Below are 19570 nucleotides of genomic sequence, written 5' to 3'. Positions count from 1 at the left end.
TATGACACTTCAGAATAACTAAAGACATTAATATTTTACAATGGCTATGAAATGCATTCCATAATATTTTAACCAGCTTCCTGCTGGCCTAGTACAAGTTACTTCCATTGTCATGGACAAAATTAACATTCAATTTCAGGTCTACTGTTACCAAGACCAATAGAGGCTAGAAGTACTCTAGGGAGGTTTGCCCTGTGTGGGTCAAGCATGCTTCTGATTGAGTAGCAAGTAGAATAGGCAGGTTCCTAGGAAAGGACTGCACTGTGCTGTACTATCCTGTCCTCTAATCAGGCAGGGTGAAGAGAAGAAGAGGCCGGATGAAAATAAAAGGTGCTTTAAAATGCAACAAGACTAAAGAGTCCCCTGCAGAAAGTGTTCCTGATCTCAAGAGAAATTCACTTAAAAAAAATATATATATAGATAGCCTTATTAAAATTGAAGGTCATACTTTCATAGAGAGGCTCTCAAGAAGGGCTTTAACTACTTCAACGCAAGCCATCATGATTTTGTTAAAAATCTGGTTATCATTTTTCTTATATTAAAAAGTGTCATGCTGTCTTTAACATGTTCTGCTGTTCTTCTGTTTAAACAGATGCAACTCTTTTGGTTAATCTCTGGCAGTGATCGCCATTTCACAGCAAATTCAGCCCACACAGAACTGATCAATAACACTACAGACACAAGACTAGACTGCATCCATTTAATAACCACAAGGAAATATATCATTCAGCAAAATTCTATATATTACAGGCGTCTAATTTTTTTAAAAAGCTTTGTTGTTACAGAAAACTAGCCACCCAGCTATGGGGGAAAAAAATGAAAATGTGATCAGATAAAACCAGTTGTCAAATCAAAATTATAAGAATACTAAGTAATTTTACTTTTTCACACAACACTACATAAGCAAAGAGGAATAAGAAAAAAAAGCAATATAGAACAAGTTGTAAAACTAAAAAAAATGAAAATCAGTTTAAAGACCCAGGATCAGAGGATCACAGTAGCTCTGAGAGATGGATAGTTTCAAATAAATACAATTGTATTAACAATTTCCAAACACTGGTTGCTACCATGAAAAATGCTTCTACAAGCCTAAACAATTCTTGGACCACTTTATTTCATGTAACTAAAAATAGTAAATTTAAAACTGGACTTTTGTATCTAAAAGTTATAAAACAGAACCATGTATTAGGTAGCTAAGAAAAAGTTAGGTTTTGCAAAATATCTAGATAGTGATTTGAAGCTTACCTCATTCTCTTAGTACTGTGCCTATACACAAACGCACAGCTCCCTCTCCATATAGCACGTTAGTGCTTTCAGAATAGTAACTATTTTTAAACACACTAATGGACGCGGAAGCTCACCACTGAGTACCCCAAAATAAGATCTGATCTAAATGAAGTTAGAGATGTGACTTGGTTATATTTTCCTGACCATTTTAAACATGAGACCACTCAATTAAATTACAGTATTAGTCTAAATGATTAGCTTTAAATTTACTCCATCAACTCTGCAGTGGACTAATTTAAAACTAATGTTAAGTTTACAGACGGCATACATTAGAAGTGCTGAACTGTGGTATTTTAAGATGAACACAATAGCTGCTATCACCACAGTTGTCATCTACAACCACCTTATCACTTCAAACAATTAATCACTGTCAACGAGAAACTATATTCCAAGTCAAATATCCTCAAAAAGGGAAAGCTAATCGAAGTTTGTAAATTTTAGCTAACCCCACAAGTTCTGGCCCCACAATGATACCTTTAAACTGACCAAATTAAGTTTACTTACCCGAAGAACAAGAGATCAGAAAGACAGCGAACGCCAACTTGGTAGCAGCTCCCATTTTCGAAATACAGTTAGAACATATAGGTGGTGTTTCTACTGTCTTGTTACCTGGTTCTTCCAAATAGAAAAATCCCACCTTTAAATTTAACCGTTATAAAGCAATCTAAGCCAACATATTTGGAGTTTAGAGTGTTCATAAAACAAAATCAGACTTATTTAGATATTGACGACCCCTCCAGCTCCTTCTAGTGAGATCCCCGATACAGGGGTGTATATGTTTGGAGAAGCATTTCAAAATACACGTGTCATTTGGCTTCTGTACAAATGGTGGAAAAATGCAATTCAGGAGGAAAAAAATACGCTAAAAATCCATAAAAAGTCAACAGCGGAAACCGTCTTTTAGGAAAAGAACCGAGTCTCAGAGCACAGTTCAGCTTTTTTCCCACGTCAAGCTCTGTAAAGTATCCCTCGTCGTGTTGGACCGGGCAAGTTGTACTGAAATTAGTAAACAATATATTTTCGGCCTTACTCCCGTTATACATGTAGTGTTTGAGCAAGTAGTTCCATCTCCGTTTCAAAACTCAAAAACAAGTAAGCCACTGATAGAGAGAATAGTAAACGTGTCAGTTTCTTTATAAAATTGTCTAAAGTAAGTTACCAGCCACACGTGGTCAACAATAACGTTTACTTTAATAATGCTGGGAGATGTAGAGTGACCAGAAGGACGGGGAGAGAAACAACAGCTTTATAACAAACAAGCCTTTACAGTTCCACAAAGGTAGATCTCTGGGCTTCCCTTCAGTCAAAGAAAGCCGCACGTTTCCCCTTCTCTCCCCCCACCTCCCTCCCACTTTCACGATCCTCTCCTTGTCCGTTCAACACAGGCTGTACATTTCAGACATTCTTGCCTCTACACAGAATTTCAAACTCCTTTAAGAATTCCCTCCAAGAGACTATATTTGGTGTTTAAACAGTGAAGAGTGACTGAAAAAAAATGCAGTCTCCAGCCGCTGGGGAGGAGGGTGATCTATGGGCTCGTGGCAAATCTCTTCTTCCTTGATTGCTGTGCTTCTAGAATTCCGCTTCTATGGAGGTGGAGAGGGTATCAATATTATATACACATGATTGGATGTGGCCAGTATCTCCGTGTTTACCGGGCTGGTGACAGCTTTCTTTCTCCTGTGAGCTGGACTTGTGGCTCTTCTCTTTGATGCACACCCCTCTCCCAACTTCTCACGGATACATTTTTCTCCCTGCCCCCAACGTGGTTAGAAGAGAGAAACCTGGACAATCTTCCACTCAGTCCAACTTTTGCTTTCTTAGGAAGAAAAACTCCCCAATGGGTAGGGGTTGAAAGCCTGGTGAACTCTTACTGCGTTCTCCTTGTGCCTCCCACACCACGTACCAGGCAAGCCCCGGGCAGAGGGTTGGAAAGGGGGGAGGGGAATCCCCTCTTCTCCCCCTCCCCTAGCTCTGTCCCCGGCTCACTCCTTGCTCTGAGGAAACTGCTGCAGGCTCTGACCCTCTTGTCTCCCGGGCGGCGCGACGCACACCAACTTTGCCCCCCCCAGAAGCGGAGTTTAGGGGTCGGCGATAGTGAAAGGCCAAGCCCGTAGCTTTTCTCTAGGCGACGACGGACGAAGGAGCCGGCTTTATCGTCCCCAGCGTCCGTCTGGCAGCCCCGAACGGTCCTTCGTACCGTACTGCTGTTGCTGCTCGCCTGTGGTAATTTCATATCTACCCATTCACTGTGTGGTGTGCAGAACGAGCCCAAGATGGCGGCGCCCGGGCGATTGTTTTTGTTTCCTCTCCTGGCTCCCCTCCCCCCCTTCTCCCAATCACGGCGGCTTGTCGCGCGACTCGGTGTGTGCGCGAGTCGTCCCCAATTGACAGCCCTCGGAACCACTCAGGGCGGAGCACAAGACCTCGCCTTGCCGGCTGGGGCGGGGCTCTGGCGCCCCTATGCGCGAGGAGAAACGCTCCCGCGCCTCGTACCTGCGCGCGCCCCCTTGCTTGGTGAGTGAGTCGGCGCCTGTTCCTAACCGTCTCCCCTTGCTACTTCATGCCCCTGGACTGCACGGGATGTTCTATTGGGTGCTGCACCCGTCACCCTGCCCCGCCCTGACTTTACTTGTTCCCCACCCCCGCGTAGATTATCTCCCTTCTCCTCCCGTTTTGCCGTTTCAAGTGCAGTCAGAGGAAAGAATCAGAAGATTCGGGTTGGAAGGGACCTCAGGAGGTCATCTAGTCCAACCCCCTGCTCAAAGCAGGACCAGCCCAACTAAATTATTACTTCCCTCCTCTCCCTTATCTCGGTTGTCAACTTGTCTGGTGTCAGATCTCTGCCCAGACTCTTCAGCCTTGGTGTGCTGTCCCAGGGATCCTGAGGTTACCCCACCTTTGAATTTTTATTTTTAATAGTTTGGGCAGATAATAATGCTTATTTTTAAGCTTTTTAAAATCCATTTCAATGTTTGCAGTTGCTGATTATGGGGTGGGGGGGGTCAGACAATAGGTTTTTAATTACAGTAGATGTTGAGATACAAAAAGTTAACATTTGTAGCCGTTAAAACACAAGTTGTCAATGTCCCGTCAAAATATACAAAGTAAATAGCCTTAAAATCAAACTCTAATAAATTCTCAAGCAGCATTCTTCTTACTTTGACGTTTGACCCTCTGTAAATTTCTATTATTATCCATGGATATATTTTCTTTTGTGGGGGTTGCATGTGTATGGTGAAATTGATGTTTCCTGACATTTACCAGTAAAAATCTAATCCTAAACCTGGCCATCTGGGTTTTACCAGTGCCATTTTTGGTTTGAGAGTGGGGAGGGAAGGAGCAGAGGAAAGGGGGAGGAGGGTAGCTTGGTTTTCTCCTTTCTCTCCACCTCCCTTATTTTTGTTTTGTTTTATTCTTTTTAATTCATTTTAGTTTTTCCTCTCATCAAAAAAGGCCATAGCAGGCCTCAACCCTTTTCCTTGGAGGCCTTACTCCTGGGCAGTTGTAAGGAACTGTCCCCAGTCACCCACCTACTGTCCCCACCATGTCTTACCTTGCCAAGATCCCTAGAAAGCTGCTAGAGCCACAGAATCAAAATCCTGATATTGACTTAAAAATCATGGATTTTTAGAAAATAATAAATGTTATTTTTATTCTTCTTGAGCCTTTTAGGGTTCATGTTTTCAAGCTTTCTCTGCAATCACAGAGCTAGAAACTTTCTATTTTTAAAATAAATGCTCACGTTACATTCCAATAATTACATGACTCCAAGAACTGAGGGTTCAAGGAAAACAGAAAATATATCAAAACTTGGAATAAAATCGTGAGAGTTAGTAACACTAAATTATCTACAGTGGTTGCCACCAAATCCTTCACCAGCATGAAGGATCCTGCTTCTCAGAGTAGGGCATATGCCCAAGTGCCTGCAGAATCTTCAGCAGTCGCTGTCTCCCATTCCACTAGCAGGGCCCGAACTTTACTGGGGGTATGTCTTAACTGAAGAAAAAAAGGGGTGTGTTCTTAACTTGGGTTAGCTAACTTTGTTTAAGTACCAGTCAAGACACAGCAACTTGACTTTTAACTCAGGTTAGCAGCATCAGTTAAATTCTGTAAGGGAACTTGTGTCAAACTCAAGCTGCTGACCCAAGTTAAAAAATCAAGTTGCTTTCTTTTCACTGCTGTTTTAACCCAAGATAGCTAACTGGAGTTAGCTAATCCGAAGTAAGAACACACCTTTTTTGCAATGAAGATATACTCTGTGAAGCCTGGCTGCCTTGCCCCTTGTGGATGTGTGCAGGTGGCTATTGTCACAGCGGCCTCCAACATGTGTGGTACTGGCAAGTCTCTGTAATTCCTACTATCAAGTGATGCAACCCAAGAGGTGGCAGCAATGGGGATCCCAGTGGATAGTATCCATGTCTCCACTGATGCCAAGCTGGTCCTCACAACTTGTCTATGCTGCTTCTCCAATTCAGCCTTCCTGGTCCTCCTCTGTACCCTCGGGAAACTGTGACTCTAACCACTCGTCTTCCTTTTGGCTTGAAGGACCCAGGCCTTCACCAGTTATTATTATTATTTGTATTGTGATGGGGCCTAGATGCCCCAGTCACAGACCAGGACCCTATTGTGCTAGGCACAAACACAGAACAAAAAGACAGCTCTTGCCCCTAAGAGCTTGCAATCTAAGGGCTTGTCTTCACTACGGGGATAAGTCAACCTAAGTTATGCTACTCCAGCTATGTGAATAATGTAGCTGGAGTCGACGTAGCTTAGGTCAACTTACCCCAGTGTCTTCACTGCGCTGCATTGATAGGAGACACTCTCCAGTCAACTTCCCTTACTCTTCTCGGAGAGCTGGAGAGCGCTCTGTCATCAATTTAGCGGGTCTTCACTAGACCCACTAAATCGATCCCTGCCGTATCAATTGCAGCAGCATCAATCTCCCCGTAGTGAAGACCAGCCCACAGTATAAGATAAGAGGCAACAGGTGGATACAGGCAGGCAGACAGATAGGGAGAACAAAGAGATTATCACCAGTATTCTCCTCCTAATGCTAGGTATCCATCTGGCTGATGACAACTGTGAAATAGTTCTCTGAGATGCCCTTCCAGAGGACCCTGAACAGAGTCTACTACTCCTGAGACCAACGTGTACATAAGCAACAAGGACAAGCTGGAGATCCTTTTCACTCTGGCCAAACTCTGAGAAAACACCCATCTAATGCCTTGTAATGAGTCCCTAAGTATCCACAGGCTGACTGTGGAGTTGTGCCATGTGTTCTGGGATGTCTTCAGTCCAGCTCTCCTGATAGTGTAGAACAGGGGTAGGCAACCTGCGGCACGCAAGCTGATTTTCAGTGGCACTCACACTGCCCGGGTCCTGGCCACCGGTCTGGGGGGCTCTGCATTTTAATTTAATTTTAAATGAAGCTTCTTAAACATTTTAAAAACCTTATTTACTTTACATACAACAATAGTTTAGTTATATGTTATAGACTTATAGAAAGAGACCTTCTAAAAACGTTAAAATGTATTACCGGCATGCAAAACTTTAAATTAGACTAAATAATTTAATTATTTAATTAGACTAGAATAAATGAAGACTCAGCACACCACTTCTGAAAGGTTGCCGACCCCTGTAGAACAAGGCTCTGGGCCACTTGAGCAACAAGGTTTGAAAGAACATGATGATTAAGGGGTACCCCTTCACTTACAGAAGTGGTATCTCCAGGTCAGAATTGAGTAACAGTGTCCATCAATCTGCAGGAAAAGTTAACTAACACTGCCTGAGTTGTATCCATTTTGTGGATAAACAGGATTTAAATTGACAGAGCTGGCAAACCATCACCATTACTTAAATTAACAAGGGCACAAGCACACAAATTAAAAAAAAATTTTTTTATTTGTACTGTGGTATCTCCTAGGGACCCCAAATAAGGACCGGTATCCCATTGTGCTCAACACTGTATAAACACTTATTAAAGAGACATTCCCTGCCCCAAAGAGCTCACATGATGACATTTTGTTTGGAGGCCTTCAAAAGTAAAACTGAATATGAGATCGTGCAACTCTGGAAATATCAGGACATGTGGCAACACCTTGTATGCTGCTTTTTATTCAAGGACTTCAGAATGATTTGCAAACATTAATTAATTAAGTCTTGCAACACCCCTATTTAATCTGTAGTTTTTATCGTCTCCTAGAACACAATATTCAAACGCAACTTGTTCTGCAGGTTGTATTTTCACCTGGCTCAGCTTCTTCAAAATATTAATCACATTGCCACATGAGCTGAAAATTATAGCAGAGAGAGATCGATATCACCTTATTTTAAAGATTGTTTTTGTTTATTTTTAGGCAAATTATAGCATTAAATTATAACATTTACTAATGTTTTTAAATTGTTTTTCTTGAATTATATGGAAACATGGCCTCTTCTAAGGATATGCTCACAATAAGTGTGGGAGATTATTTGGGATCCTCAAACAGACGTCAGCACTGCAGAAATAATAATTAGGTATTTTCTATATACTGTATAAAAATGTATTTCAAATGTTTGCTTCAGTGCGGTTATTTTATTACCCTAAAACCAGAAGACTTCAGATTTTAGAAAGCTGCAAATAGATTGTTAATATCTTCAAGAAATTTTTATTGACAGTATTCAGTAGATTTTTGTTTAGACCAACATTTTTGCCAACAATTTCAAATATAAAAAAGATCAATATATCCTGATTAAACATTATTGTACTTATAATTTATACAATGCCATTTCTGTGCATGTCGTATTACAAACTTAAAAGAAGATTGTGTTCCTGCTTTATGGGGTTTACAATCCTAAAGTCTGATTCATCATTGGTCTAAGGCTTATTTGCACAGTCATAAGGCCCCACCTAGTGAATATTACTAACTCATGAGCTGCTCAATCAGGGCAATCTTGGGCAGTCATGGGGCTTATCAGGGCAGGATCAAGCATAGTTGGAGCCTCCCTATGCCCTTTTTATTCCCCAGCTGTGCAAGAGACATAGGGGCCATGGTGACTGGTACAGATTAGAATGGATATCATTGCCTGGGGCTAATTTAGCCCCTTAACACAACCATAATCAAGTGAACGCAAACTGCCTCCCCTCTGATAGTGTGTCAGCATGGGAACCAGGCCAGGGATTAATTTGATCCTAGGTCCCAGTCCTGCAAAGGACTCTTGCATCCCTTTGTGGAATCCCGGAAGGGGGGAAAGTGGATGGTGATATGACTGGAGGGCTGTGCCACAAAGATACCGAGAGGAAGGAGCCGTAACGGATCTGCAGGTGGAGAGCCACCACTAGCCAAGGGCGCACCCATTGGTACTAAGCTAATTCCCGAAACGCCCACCAGGAGCCACCAGTGTGGTGAGTGACCCCGTGACAGAGCTGCTTTACACTCCCTTTTTGCACTGATTTAACTAAATCAGTAGAAGAAGTTATTTATTTAAATGGGAGCAATCCCCTAGTGTGGATGCAGTTATACCAGCATGAAGGCATTTATATCACATACCTTGTTTTGTAAAGTTTCCAAAACAAACTATATCAATCCTGGGCGGGTGCAAGGATGTTTCGTGCCCTAGGCGAAATTTCCACCTTGCGCCCCCCCCCCACTCCCCGAGCCCTGTGGCAGCTCTCCACCCCCCCCCCGCCCTAAGGCATCCCCCCATGGCAGATCCCCCCCCCCTCCGCCCTGAGGCGCCCCCCCCAGCGGCAGCTCCCCCTGGCCCGGGGAGCCGTGCGGCAGCTCCCCGCCCCAGCTCACCTCTGCTGCGCCTCCTCCCCGAGCACGCCGTTGCCGCTCCACTTTTCCCGCCTCCCAGGCTTGCGGCGCCAATCAGCTGTTTGGCGCCGCAAGCCTGGGAGGGAGAGAAGCAGAGCAGGGCGGTGTGCTCAGGGGAGGAGGTGGAGCAGAGGTGAGCTGGGGCGGGGAGTTCCCCTGCGTGCCGCCCCCCCCCCCCCACTTGCTGCAGGCGGCCCTCCCCACGCCCCCCTGCCCCAGCTCCTTCCGCCTAAATGCCGACGATGACCGGGGCGGCCGAAGATCCGGCCGCCGCTGAAGGACCCAAAATGCCGCCCCCCAAATGCTAGCGCCCTAGGCGACTGCCTAGGTCGCCTAATGGGTTGCACCGGCCCTGTATCAATCTAATAAACACTTTTTTTTATATAAAACCAATTTAGCTAAATCAGTGCATCTCCAATATGGATGCAGTTATACTGATAATACATGTATATCAATATAAATGCATCTGCTCTAGAATGTTGCACTGATTTAACTAAGTTGGTTTTTCTACCAAATAAATTAAATCCATGCAAAAACTGAATGAGGAGCAGCCCTCAGAAATGATCACTGCTGATGTTTGAAAAGTGTTTGCAAAGTGCCTCAGGGATTGAGTGCTGTCTCTTCAGGGCTGTAGCCATTACGGTGCGGTTGCAAAGTGCTGAATTCTGTCCCAAATAGATGTGAAGAACATCAATGCAATGTCAGTCTCCTCCCTTTGTTTGCATCTCTTCCCACTGCCCTTTTATGTTGTTGCCCCTTCTCTTATTTTTTCTTTTCTTTCCTGGCTTTTCCCTTCCATTCTCCTCTTCCTATACACTTCTGGTTCTTTTCCCTCTTCCAGGATCAACCAATCTGATAAGCATTTTAATGGATCTTTCCCTGTGATATGTGAGCATGCAAGATATAGTACCGGGGACTTGTGCTTCTACACAGAGTTTACCCTGTTATGCAGGAGGAGCAGCAGCAGCATGAAATGTATGTGATCATACCTAGTTTCGTTCTTCTGTTCCTGTTGGGGAGCACTTTTTCTGGAGACAAGTGTGGATAACACTTTTCATTCCTTCTGAGGAAATAAGGAGAACAATGGGAAAACCAGCTGTCTCCTTTTTCCTCAACAGAGCACTCATAACAGGAGCACAGAAGATTTCAACTGTGCCTCTGCTGCTTCTACACTTATCACTGAACAAGCATTATGTACTCAGGAGCAGCAGCATACGCAGGATTCTGTGCTGCAAAATTAATTTACAGTCTCCACAGAGGTATTTCTAAGATGTGGTGGGAAACATGGGGTTCTTGTGATTTTTGTATTGAATTTCAATCCGAGATTTATTATCTGATTAATCCAATAATTCAGAGGGTTATATCTTCCCCTCACTGTGTGAAATTCTTAATGTTAGATTCTGAAGAAATGAGAAACAAATTTCAGTGACTTTTGGTGAAAAAAGATAAATGGTCTAAACAGCAGGAATTAATCCCACTTCCAAGTCATTTCCCTCACACCAGCCAAGCACGAGACTATTTAGCCTCTAGTGATGCTGAAATACAAATACAAGAGGCCTGGTTTGTTTTTCTCACTATTATATTTTTTTTAAATAACCTGAAATGTTCCTATGATTCATGAATTCTAAATCATTTGTATGAAAAATTGGATTTTTGTAAAAAAATATCTGTTTTGAATATATAGATAAAAATAAAAACAAAAATAGGCTGAAACGCTAGCCTCAGTTTGTGCCCAGGTGTTTTGGCTAAATCCTGCTTGTTTTACTCGTGTGAGTAACCCCATTAATTTCAAGTGAACAGGATTTGGCCTGTATTACATTGTATTAAACTATCTCTAGAGATCCATGCAATCCTTGAAGATGATTGAGTAAATTAAGGGCAAAGTTTCACTTTTAAAGCTAAATTTCCATGTGTCAAATCCCTCCATAGTGTGATTTCACTAAGTTTACAGGAGTTATACCGAGATGAATTTGGTTCCTCTCCTCTTTCTTAAAAACAAGCATGTATCAAAATTTTGTCTGAATATTTAAACAGTAGCAAATAATTTTAATCAAAATGTGAAAGATAATTTTTGGTTTTGAAGGTAATCTCTCAGTTAAAGTATAAGATAGGGTACTAGTTAGTGTCTGCTGTAGTCCACCAAATCATATTAGGGAATAGGTGCTTTGGGAGCTGGTCATCCTATCTATAATGTATAGGCAAAAAAGCTGCATGATTATGAGGGACTTCAGTCTGCCTGACATATGCAGAGGTCTCAGGCAGCCAGTGTGAAAAGATCCTCTGAATTTCTAAATGTTACAGATGCAATGTTCTGACTCAAGAAGTGTTGCATCTAGCACAGAGGGATTCTGTATTAGACCTCCTCTTGATGGATAAAGAGGAATTGATCACAGAACTAAAAATTAGTGGTAGTTTAGGTGCAAGTGAGTATGATTTGGTTGCTTTTGTTACGTGCAAACAGAACAAAGTCCGATCCAGTAATATAATTACTCTGTGCTTTAAAAGGGCCAAGTTCACAAAGTTGGAAACATTATGAGCCAGATCAGTGGGGAGAGACTTTACACAGAAAAATTGAATAATAATTGGATTGTTTAAGAACATTTTATTAGAAGCTCCAAAAGCCAGTGTCACACAATCAAGAAAGAAGAACGCACTGGTTTAAAAAACAAATCTAGCTCAGAGGAAAAGTGAAGGCAGCTATAAAAATAAAAAACAGTATATAACAAATGGAAAAAAGCGATGTTGATAGAAATGAATATAAATTAGAAGCTAGAAATGGTAGAAAATTGATAAGGGAACAGAAAGGACACCAGGAGAAATCTTTGGCCAGCAGAGTTAAGAACAATAAAAAGGAATGTTTTAAAAGTATATTAGGAACAAAAAGATTATTGACAATGCTATTGGTCCATTACTAGATGGAAATGGTAAATTGTCAATAATAAGGTAGAACTGTTCAATACATTTTTGTCCTGTACTTTGGGGGGGTGGGGAAGCTAGATGTGGTAGAAATATTGTGTGATGGTGAAACACTCTCCATTCCAATAGTAACTTAGGAAAATATTAAACAGCAGCTATTAAAGTTAGACATTTTCAAATCAGCAGGTCTGGGTTACTTGCATCCATTTAAAGAGCTGTCCGAGGAGATTGCTAGACCATTAATGTTGATCTTTCACTAACTCTTGGAAAACTGGAGAGATTCCAGATGATTGGAAGAAAGCTACTGTGCCAATATTTAAAAAGGATAAGTGGCTCTCCAGTCTAACACACAAAGGTATAACAACATCCAGTGGCTGGAAGATGAAGCCAGACAAATTCATATTGGAAATACGGTGCAAATTTTTAACAATGAAGGTAATTGACCATTGGAAAAACTTACCGAGGGTTGTTGTGGATTCTCCATTACTGGTAACTTTTTAAAATCTTTTTCTAGAAGAGATGCATTCATTCAAACAGGCATTAGGTCATAGGACTTCTCTGAAATGTGTTATACAGGAGGTCAGACTAGATCAGGGGTAGGCAACCTATGGCACGCGTGCCAAAGGCAGCACGTGAGCTGATTTTCAGTGGCACTCACACTGCCCGGGTCCTGGCCACTGTCCGGGGGACTCTGCATTTTAATTTAATTTTAAATGAAGCTTCTTAAATGTTTACTTTACATACAACAATAGTTTAGTTATATATTATAGACTTATAGAAAGAAACCTTCTAAAAATGTTAAAATATATTACTGGCACACGAAACTTTAAATTAGAGTGAATAAATGAAGACTTGGCACACCACTTCTGAAAGGTTGTTGACCCCTGGACTAGATGATCATAGTGATCCCCTCTAGCCTCATCTATGAATTGTTGATATGATACACAGGAGTTATTATTATTGAGATTTTTCTAGAGCTTCAACAATATCCAACCTAGTTTGTTAAAGGTGAAGTGATGTTTCTTTCTAGGACTTATGTTGTCTTACCAGAACAGATTGTGCAGTTAGGAGTTTTCTTTGCTTTCAGACACTATGTTGTCTGCTGCAGTCAAAGTTCATTGTGGATCATAGCTATGTTTTGAAACAAAATTTTTAATAGTGTGACATTTAGCATGTATAATGTAGCAATATTAAGTTTTACAAAATACTGTCATGTATTTTGGCATTTATAGCCCGCAATTCTTTTTAAAAGGTCTCTAGTATGTCCATGATACTTTTTTAATGCTTAATCCTTATTGTGATAAACTGAAATGAATATTGTTGTGGGTTTTTTCTTCACAAACCAATACATCATGTAATTTATACTGCTTCATAAATAAAAACTGTTAATCATTCATTTGAAATAGAAAATTAAAAGCACTCATCATGATAAGAAATAGTACAACATTTCCATTTTTATTTTTCCTTTTCAGCTCTGCTAAACTTATTAAATTGGTAGAAACTGTTTTAGATTGTCTTCCAGCAGTAGCCTGTCAATATTATAGATAAGCCTTGGAATGCATGGAACTATACCAGATTTATAATAATGGGTGTGTGCATGCTTATTATTATTCTGTAGTTGTATATGTTACAATAAGGAAGCAAGACAAAGAATTGATAGAATAGTGTAAGTATGTTAATGTATAGTTTGGAGTGTAAATAGTTGTACATTTTAGCTTGCCAGATTGGCTTGATAATTAGATAAAGATCAGAAATATGAGACTGGGGATTGTTACACACATGCTATGTTAAATAATGTATCCTTCAAAAATAATAAATTAAGACTAGAATTCTACCTTTGGTTCTGGTGACATGAAGAAAATACTTCAATTTTATTCTAGTACAGTAAGAGCTTTGTTATCCAGCATGTTGGGGGAATGGGGGGTACCGGTTACTCAAAATGCTGGTTAACTAAGAGGGAGGGAGTCTGGTTGCAGGAGAGGGTTCCGGGCGTGGGCTCTAGGAGGGAGTTTGGGTGCAGGAGGGGGCTCGGGGCAGGGGGTTGGGGCCTGGGAGGGGTTTCGGAGTGCTAGATCTGGGTGGCACTCACCTCGTGTGGCTCCCCGGAAGTGGCGACACATCCCAGCTGCTCCTAGGCAGAGGTGTGGCCAGGCGGCTCTGCGCACTGCCTCCGCCTGCAGGCTCCACCGCCACAGCTCCCATTGGCCACAGTTCCCAGGCAATGGGAGCTGCAGAGCCGGTGCTCAGGGCAGAAGTGGAGACAGGACGCTTCTGGGGAGCTACTCAAGGTGAGCGCCGCCCAGATCCAGCACCTTGTAACCCCTCCTGCGCCCCAACCCCCTGCCAGCCCTGTGCCAACTAGACTATAAACCAGACTTTCAATGCAGATCAGAAATGCCGGTTTATAGAGCTTTCCGGTTGGTGAAGTGCTGAATAAAACAGCTTTTACTGTACATATATTTATGGTGTCACAGGAAATGAAATTGCAGCCTTTTTATGCATTTTTGTGAGTTGGGAAGAGCAGGATAGCATACGTTACAGACTACAGGTCTTGAATTCTGGTCCACAGGGCTCTTTGGACTTAGTAAGTTCCAGCATACTACCTGCTGATCTGCTCACTGTTGTCAGAAGAGAAGCTGAACACTGAAACAGGACCCCAGTCCTGGGACCTGATTGACAAAATGCTGGGCATCCTGATTGGTTCACAACTCCTATTTAAACCCAGCAGAGGAGCAGGCAGTTGTCTATGTAACTGGGTTCATGCTGCTTTGGACTGTTTTCCCTGCAATACCTGCTCCTATTGCCTGCTGCTGATCATCTGATAACCAGACCCTGGCTGTCTCCTGACTCTTGGTTTTGCCCTCCTGCCTGCCTCAGACTCTGACATCCTGGTAGCTGACCCAGCCTTACTCCTGCTCCGACCATTAGGTTAGATATCCCATGTCACAGTAACGATAGTGTGCTAACCTTGAAAGCTTTGGTATGTATTTTTGGCTTTGGGGTTAGCCAAAAAGTATGATATTTATACTGCCAGCCTAACAGAGACTGCACTTCAGAGTCTCCGGCTTGTCCACACAGCCCCACAGTTCAGACTACAGAGGTGTGAATAGCAATACAGACCAAAGGTCTGCGCTGTAACTCCCTTATGTGGACACTGGGCATGACTTAAAAGGTTCCTAGTTCATATTAATGTAATCCCTTCAAACAGAATTACACTAATGCAAACTAGGCAGCTTTTTAGGTCATACCCTAACTCCTCTATGTGGACGCTGTGGGCATGTCTACACTTCAGTTAGACACCTGCAGCTGGCCCAAACCAGCTGACTCAGGCTCGCGGGGCTTGGGTGTTAACACCACGGTTAAACAGCCCCTTAGCTCAAGCCCCGTGGGCCCGAGTCAGCTGGCACTGGCCAGCCAAGGGCTTTTACTTGCAGTGTAGACATACCCTTACAATGCAGTACTTCTGTGCACACTGCTATTCACATCCCCAAAGTTAGAACTGCGGCGCAGTGTAGACATAACCCTAGTTTCTGCCTAGGATCTATGACAGAATAACCCAGCATGCATAGATCCTTGTTGAGGTCCTCTGCAGCAGAAAGTCTGTGGGTGTTATGGGTTGGTTTAAACTTCATTGAAGCTGGTGGGTATACCAGCTGCCTTTCATTCAGGATAACTGTAAAAAGCAGTTGAGCTCCTTTAAGTAACTGGACAGCTGACACAATAGGAGAATCATCCAAAACACAAGTACATGGCAAGACTTGAACAGAATCTGAACTGTGTGGCTCAAGGGGTTTCCCTCAGGATTGATATAGCAAACTTAGGAGCTAGGACATTGATTGGTAGAGCTGTGTGTGTGTGAGAGAGAAGTAGTGAGACGCTTTAGAGAAGATGGGAGAGAAGCAGATGAAAGCCAAGGACACAGCCAGAACGGCAAGGTTAGTGTGACCAGTGTGGCAAACCCAGGACAAACAGCTACAAAGGGGGTAGTAACCAGTCCCAGGGGGTTAAAAAGGCCTCTCCCAAGCCACTGAAGAGAGAGAACCATGGGGAAATAAGGTTCAGCTGGGCAAGGGGTTACTAGGGAACTAATTAGGTTCAGCTGGCTCCAACTGCTTGGGACCTTTTTAAACCCTCCCCGGCGTGGAAGGAGGGGGGAGAGAGAGTGAGAGAACCAGGGAAGCTGCCAGTAAGCTAGGAGCAGCAAGGCTCTGAACCCTTCCTGTAAGGAAGGCTGCACTCTGTCCCCAGAAGGGAAGATAAACAAGCACAAGGGGCTGACTGAGAAAAGGAATAGCCAAACCCTGTGCTACCTGCAAGGATTTGCCTTGCCCAAGCCTGTGACTCCAAGGCTAAAAAGGACTGAGCCTGCTGAGGAGAAGAAGGTACTTTGCCACACCAGGAAATAGGACTTTATGTACACTCTCTGTAAATAAACAGGATTGTATCAGAGAAATAGTTGACTCCATCAGTCATTTTCCTCCTAATGGAAACAACCTGCAAGACCCCCTAAATTGGCTAACTGCTCAAGTCAGAAGAGGCAATACTGTTGTCAAGGGTGGGATCCTGTTTCCAAGAAAGAAATTGTTAGTTGGCATTCAAGGTGAACAAAGATAGAACAAATAATGGAGGTGCTTGCAGAAATCAAATCTCCAAAAGGAATAAAAAAAAGACAGAAGGCGTTAAAACAAGATTTAAAACCATGAGCCAGATATTTTATGAAAGGAATTAAAGCAGCATCTGGAGGTTTCTCAGAAGGGGCAGAGGGATGACTTGCAGGTGGAGATGAAATCTCTATTGGAGCAGCAAACTACAAAGGATTTGGACAGACTGGGAAGCACACCTGCAAAACTCCCAAGAATGACAAGATGAACCAATGAGGTAACCAGCCATCTGACTGCCATAGAGCAGAAGCTTTTCCATGAAGTAAGGTAAAGCTCTGGCCACCTTGGAACTTGTCAGCAGAGGTGATCTGCGATAATGACTTAAGGAGCTGAGAAATCATCTTGAGAAGGAAATCAAAGGGTCACAGGCCACAGTGGAAGTCAGCTGCCTGGATATGGAATTAGAGCAGACAAAGACAGGGGAAAGACTGGACATCGCAACAGTTTTCTACTCCATCTGAAACTCTCAGAGGGGAAACACTTATGGCTTATTTCAACTTCATAGCCCAAATGTATGCTCAGCAGATGGTCAGAAAAAGAGGGTGGTCCAGCTCTGATAGTGCTACAGAATGTACCTTAGTCTCTTTTCTGGGGGGTATCAGATCTGGATAAAAGTCCTTAATATGCAGTGTGGTGCCAGCCGTCAATCTGAGCTGGCACAGCTATGAGCTAGAATGAGAAAGAAGAGTCTCCAACTCAACTGGCAGAGGAACTGAGGAGACTTGTGTTCCTGGCATATCCAGATACCAACCAGGACTTCAGGATAAATTGACAATGGATCAATTTATAGATGCTTAGTTGGACTCTGATTTGCAGATCAGGTTCAGCAAAAGGAGACCCAAGACACTCCAGGAGGTTATGGAAATTGCCATGGAACTTGAATTATTCCTTGCAGCAGAAGAGGAAGCAGCTGGTAGTGAGGAAGACAGAAGCTGATCATCATGAGCCCTTGCAAATAAAAACTGTTTAATACATATGATGGAAAAGGGAATCTAATATGATCTGACATTTTTGAAGGATAAAAGTGATAAATACAACTTGTAAAACAAGGGAAATTGGCAATAATACAAAATTAAGGGCAGCAGTTGAGTTAAATGCGGATATTTGGAAAAAATTGGTCACAAAAGGGCCAATTATAAATACAAAGGTGTCCAGAACAGAGTGTCACAAATTTCTAGTGAAAACCCCCTCTCCCAGTTCAGGAAATACGGGGACATCAACCTGAAGGGACAGTTTGACATTACAAAGATCAGCCCTACAGTTTTTATTTAAATCTGGACAGTTAAACTGTAATGGGACTTTGGCTATTGAGTGTGTAGTAGGATCTGTGAACTTCATTGGAATAGTGGACACTGGGTCAAATGTAACAATTATTAGACCAGATATGCTAAAAAGCCTAGGGAACAGGGGACCCAAAACAGAACCACTCAATTGGTCTCAAATAGAGACAGTCCCTGGGAAATGTGCACCCATCCAAGAAACTGGGACTATTGGGTTTGAAAATTGGATCGCTAGAATTTGAGCAGGAGAACTAGATAGCCATAATTAAACCCAAACCAATTATGAGCTCATTCACTACCTTGGCTAACAGATACATAGCCAGTGCCAAGAAATGTCTTACAGTGTGGAAATTCCCTTTAAAGATGTGGCTCAGGTGAAACAAATGATTTGTAGGCAGTTGGTTTGCAGTGGACAAGTTGTCCTGCCTCCAAGGGCAGAAATCATAACAGCAGCTAAGGAAAGATTGAAGTAATTGAACCTGCTTTTGAGACCCAGTGTCTCTGGGGAGTCTTAGCTGTCCTTGTGGATCTGAATCTAACAGATTCCTGTTCATCTGCTGAACGTTTCTGGCAAACCACAATTGTAAAATGTGAACCAGTGGATCAGTGCTGCTATAGAAGAAAACTACAAAGGGAAAGAGATGGAGGTGAGCTCCCAGAGTTTCTGCTGGGCTTATTCCAGTGAGTGCTGTACATTTAAATTAGGGGCAGCAGAACAATCTAAGACTCTGTTAGATGAAAACAACTCCTGATTCCTAACCAGAAAGTGTATTGCACTGGTCCAGCACAAGATAGGCATTTAATGTGCTGGCTTACCCCAATATCAGCCTCACCCCAATATCAGCCTCACCATTTACCAGTAACCAAGAGGGAAAGAGGCATTATATCACATTGAAGAACTGTATCCGGAAGGCATAACTGAGCCTTCAACCAGTTGTTGGGCCTCACCCATAGTGCTGGTTAAGGCAAAAGGTGGCAGTATAGATTATGTGTGAACAACAGAAAAGTAAATGAAGTCATTTTAAAGAATTCATTAGCATATGTAGATGACCTGGACGCTGTAGCTGGTTCAATTTGATTTTTCTCACTTAATCTTAAAAGGGGTATTGGTAAGTGGAAGTAAATCCAAAGGACAGGGACAAGACTGCTTTCACGGCAGGATAAGGCCTGTAGCAGTTTGTAGTGACAGCTTTTGGCTTGTGCAGTGCACCTGCCACTTTTGGGAGGTTAGAGGAGAGAGTATTGCATGACATGCCTCTCATCTTGTTTGCTATACCTAGATCATGTCCTGGTGCATGCTAAAACCTTTGACCAAGAACTGATGCAAATGGTCTGTGATAACCTTAAGGTTGCCAATCTGAAATCGAATCCAAATGTGAACTGTTTCAAAAAGAGGTAATTTACTTGGGCACACAATCAGTGAGGTGGAAATTTCCATTGACAAAAAGAAAATTGCCAACTCTCCAGACACTCAGAGATGTGCAGAGTTTTGTAGTATTTTGCTGTTACCTACAGAAGATTTATTTGAGTTTGCCAGTATTGCAAAACCATTGCATAGGTTGTCTGAGAAAGGGAAAATGTTTCAGTGGTCAACAGTGTGATTTAGCATGTTCAGAGTTAAAAA

General features: G+C 42.5%; 1 protein-coding gene across 1 annotated transcript in view; it reads right to left on the bottom strand.

Moving 5' to 3' along the window:
• The window catches only part of ACVR2A (activin A receptor type 2A), a 109510-nt gene extending 107650 nt beyond the window's left edge, over positions 1-1860 (bottom strand). The window contains exon 1 of the mRNA XM_065413217.1: positions 1792-1860. Coding sequence (XP_065269289.1) covers positions 1792-1846 — 55 coding nt within the window. The 5' untranslated portion in view covers positions 1847-1860. The remainder of the gene's footprint in view (positions 1-1791) is intronic.
• Positions 1861-19570: the final 17710 nt, after the last annotated feature.

The sequence above is a fragment of the Emys orbicularis genome, chromosome 11 (genome assembly GCF_028017835.1).
Source record: "Emys orbicularis isolate rEmyOrb1 chromosome 11, rEmyOrb1.hap1, whole genome shotgun sequence".
NCBI classification, from domain to species: Eukaryota; Metazoa; Chordata; order Testudines; family Emydidae; genus Emys; species Emys orbicularis.
This window is presented reverse-complemented; position numbering and strand designations above follow the sequence as displayed.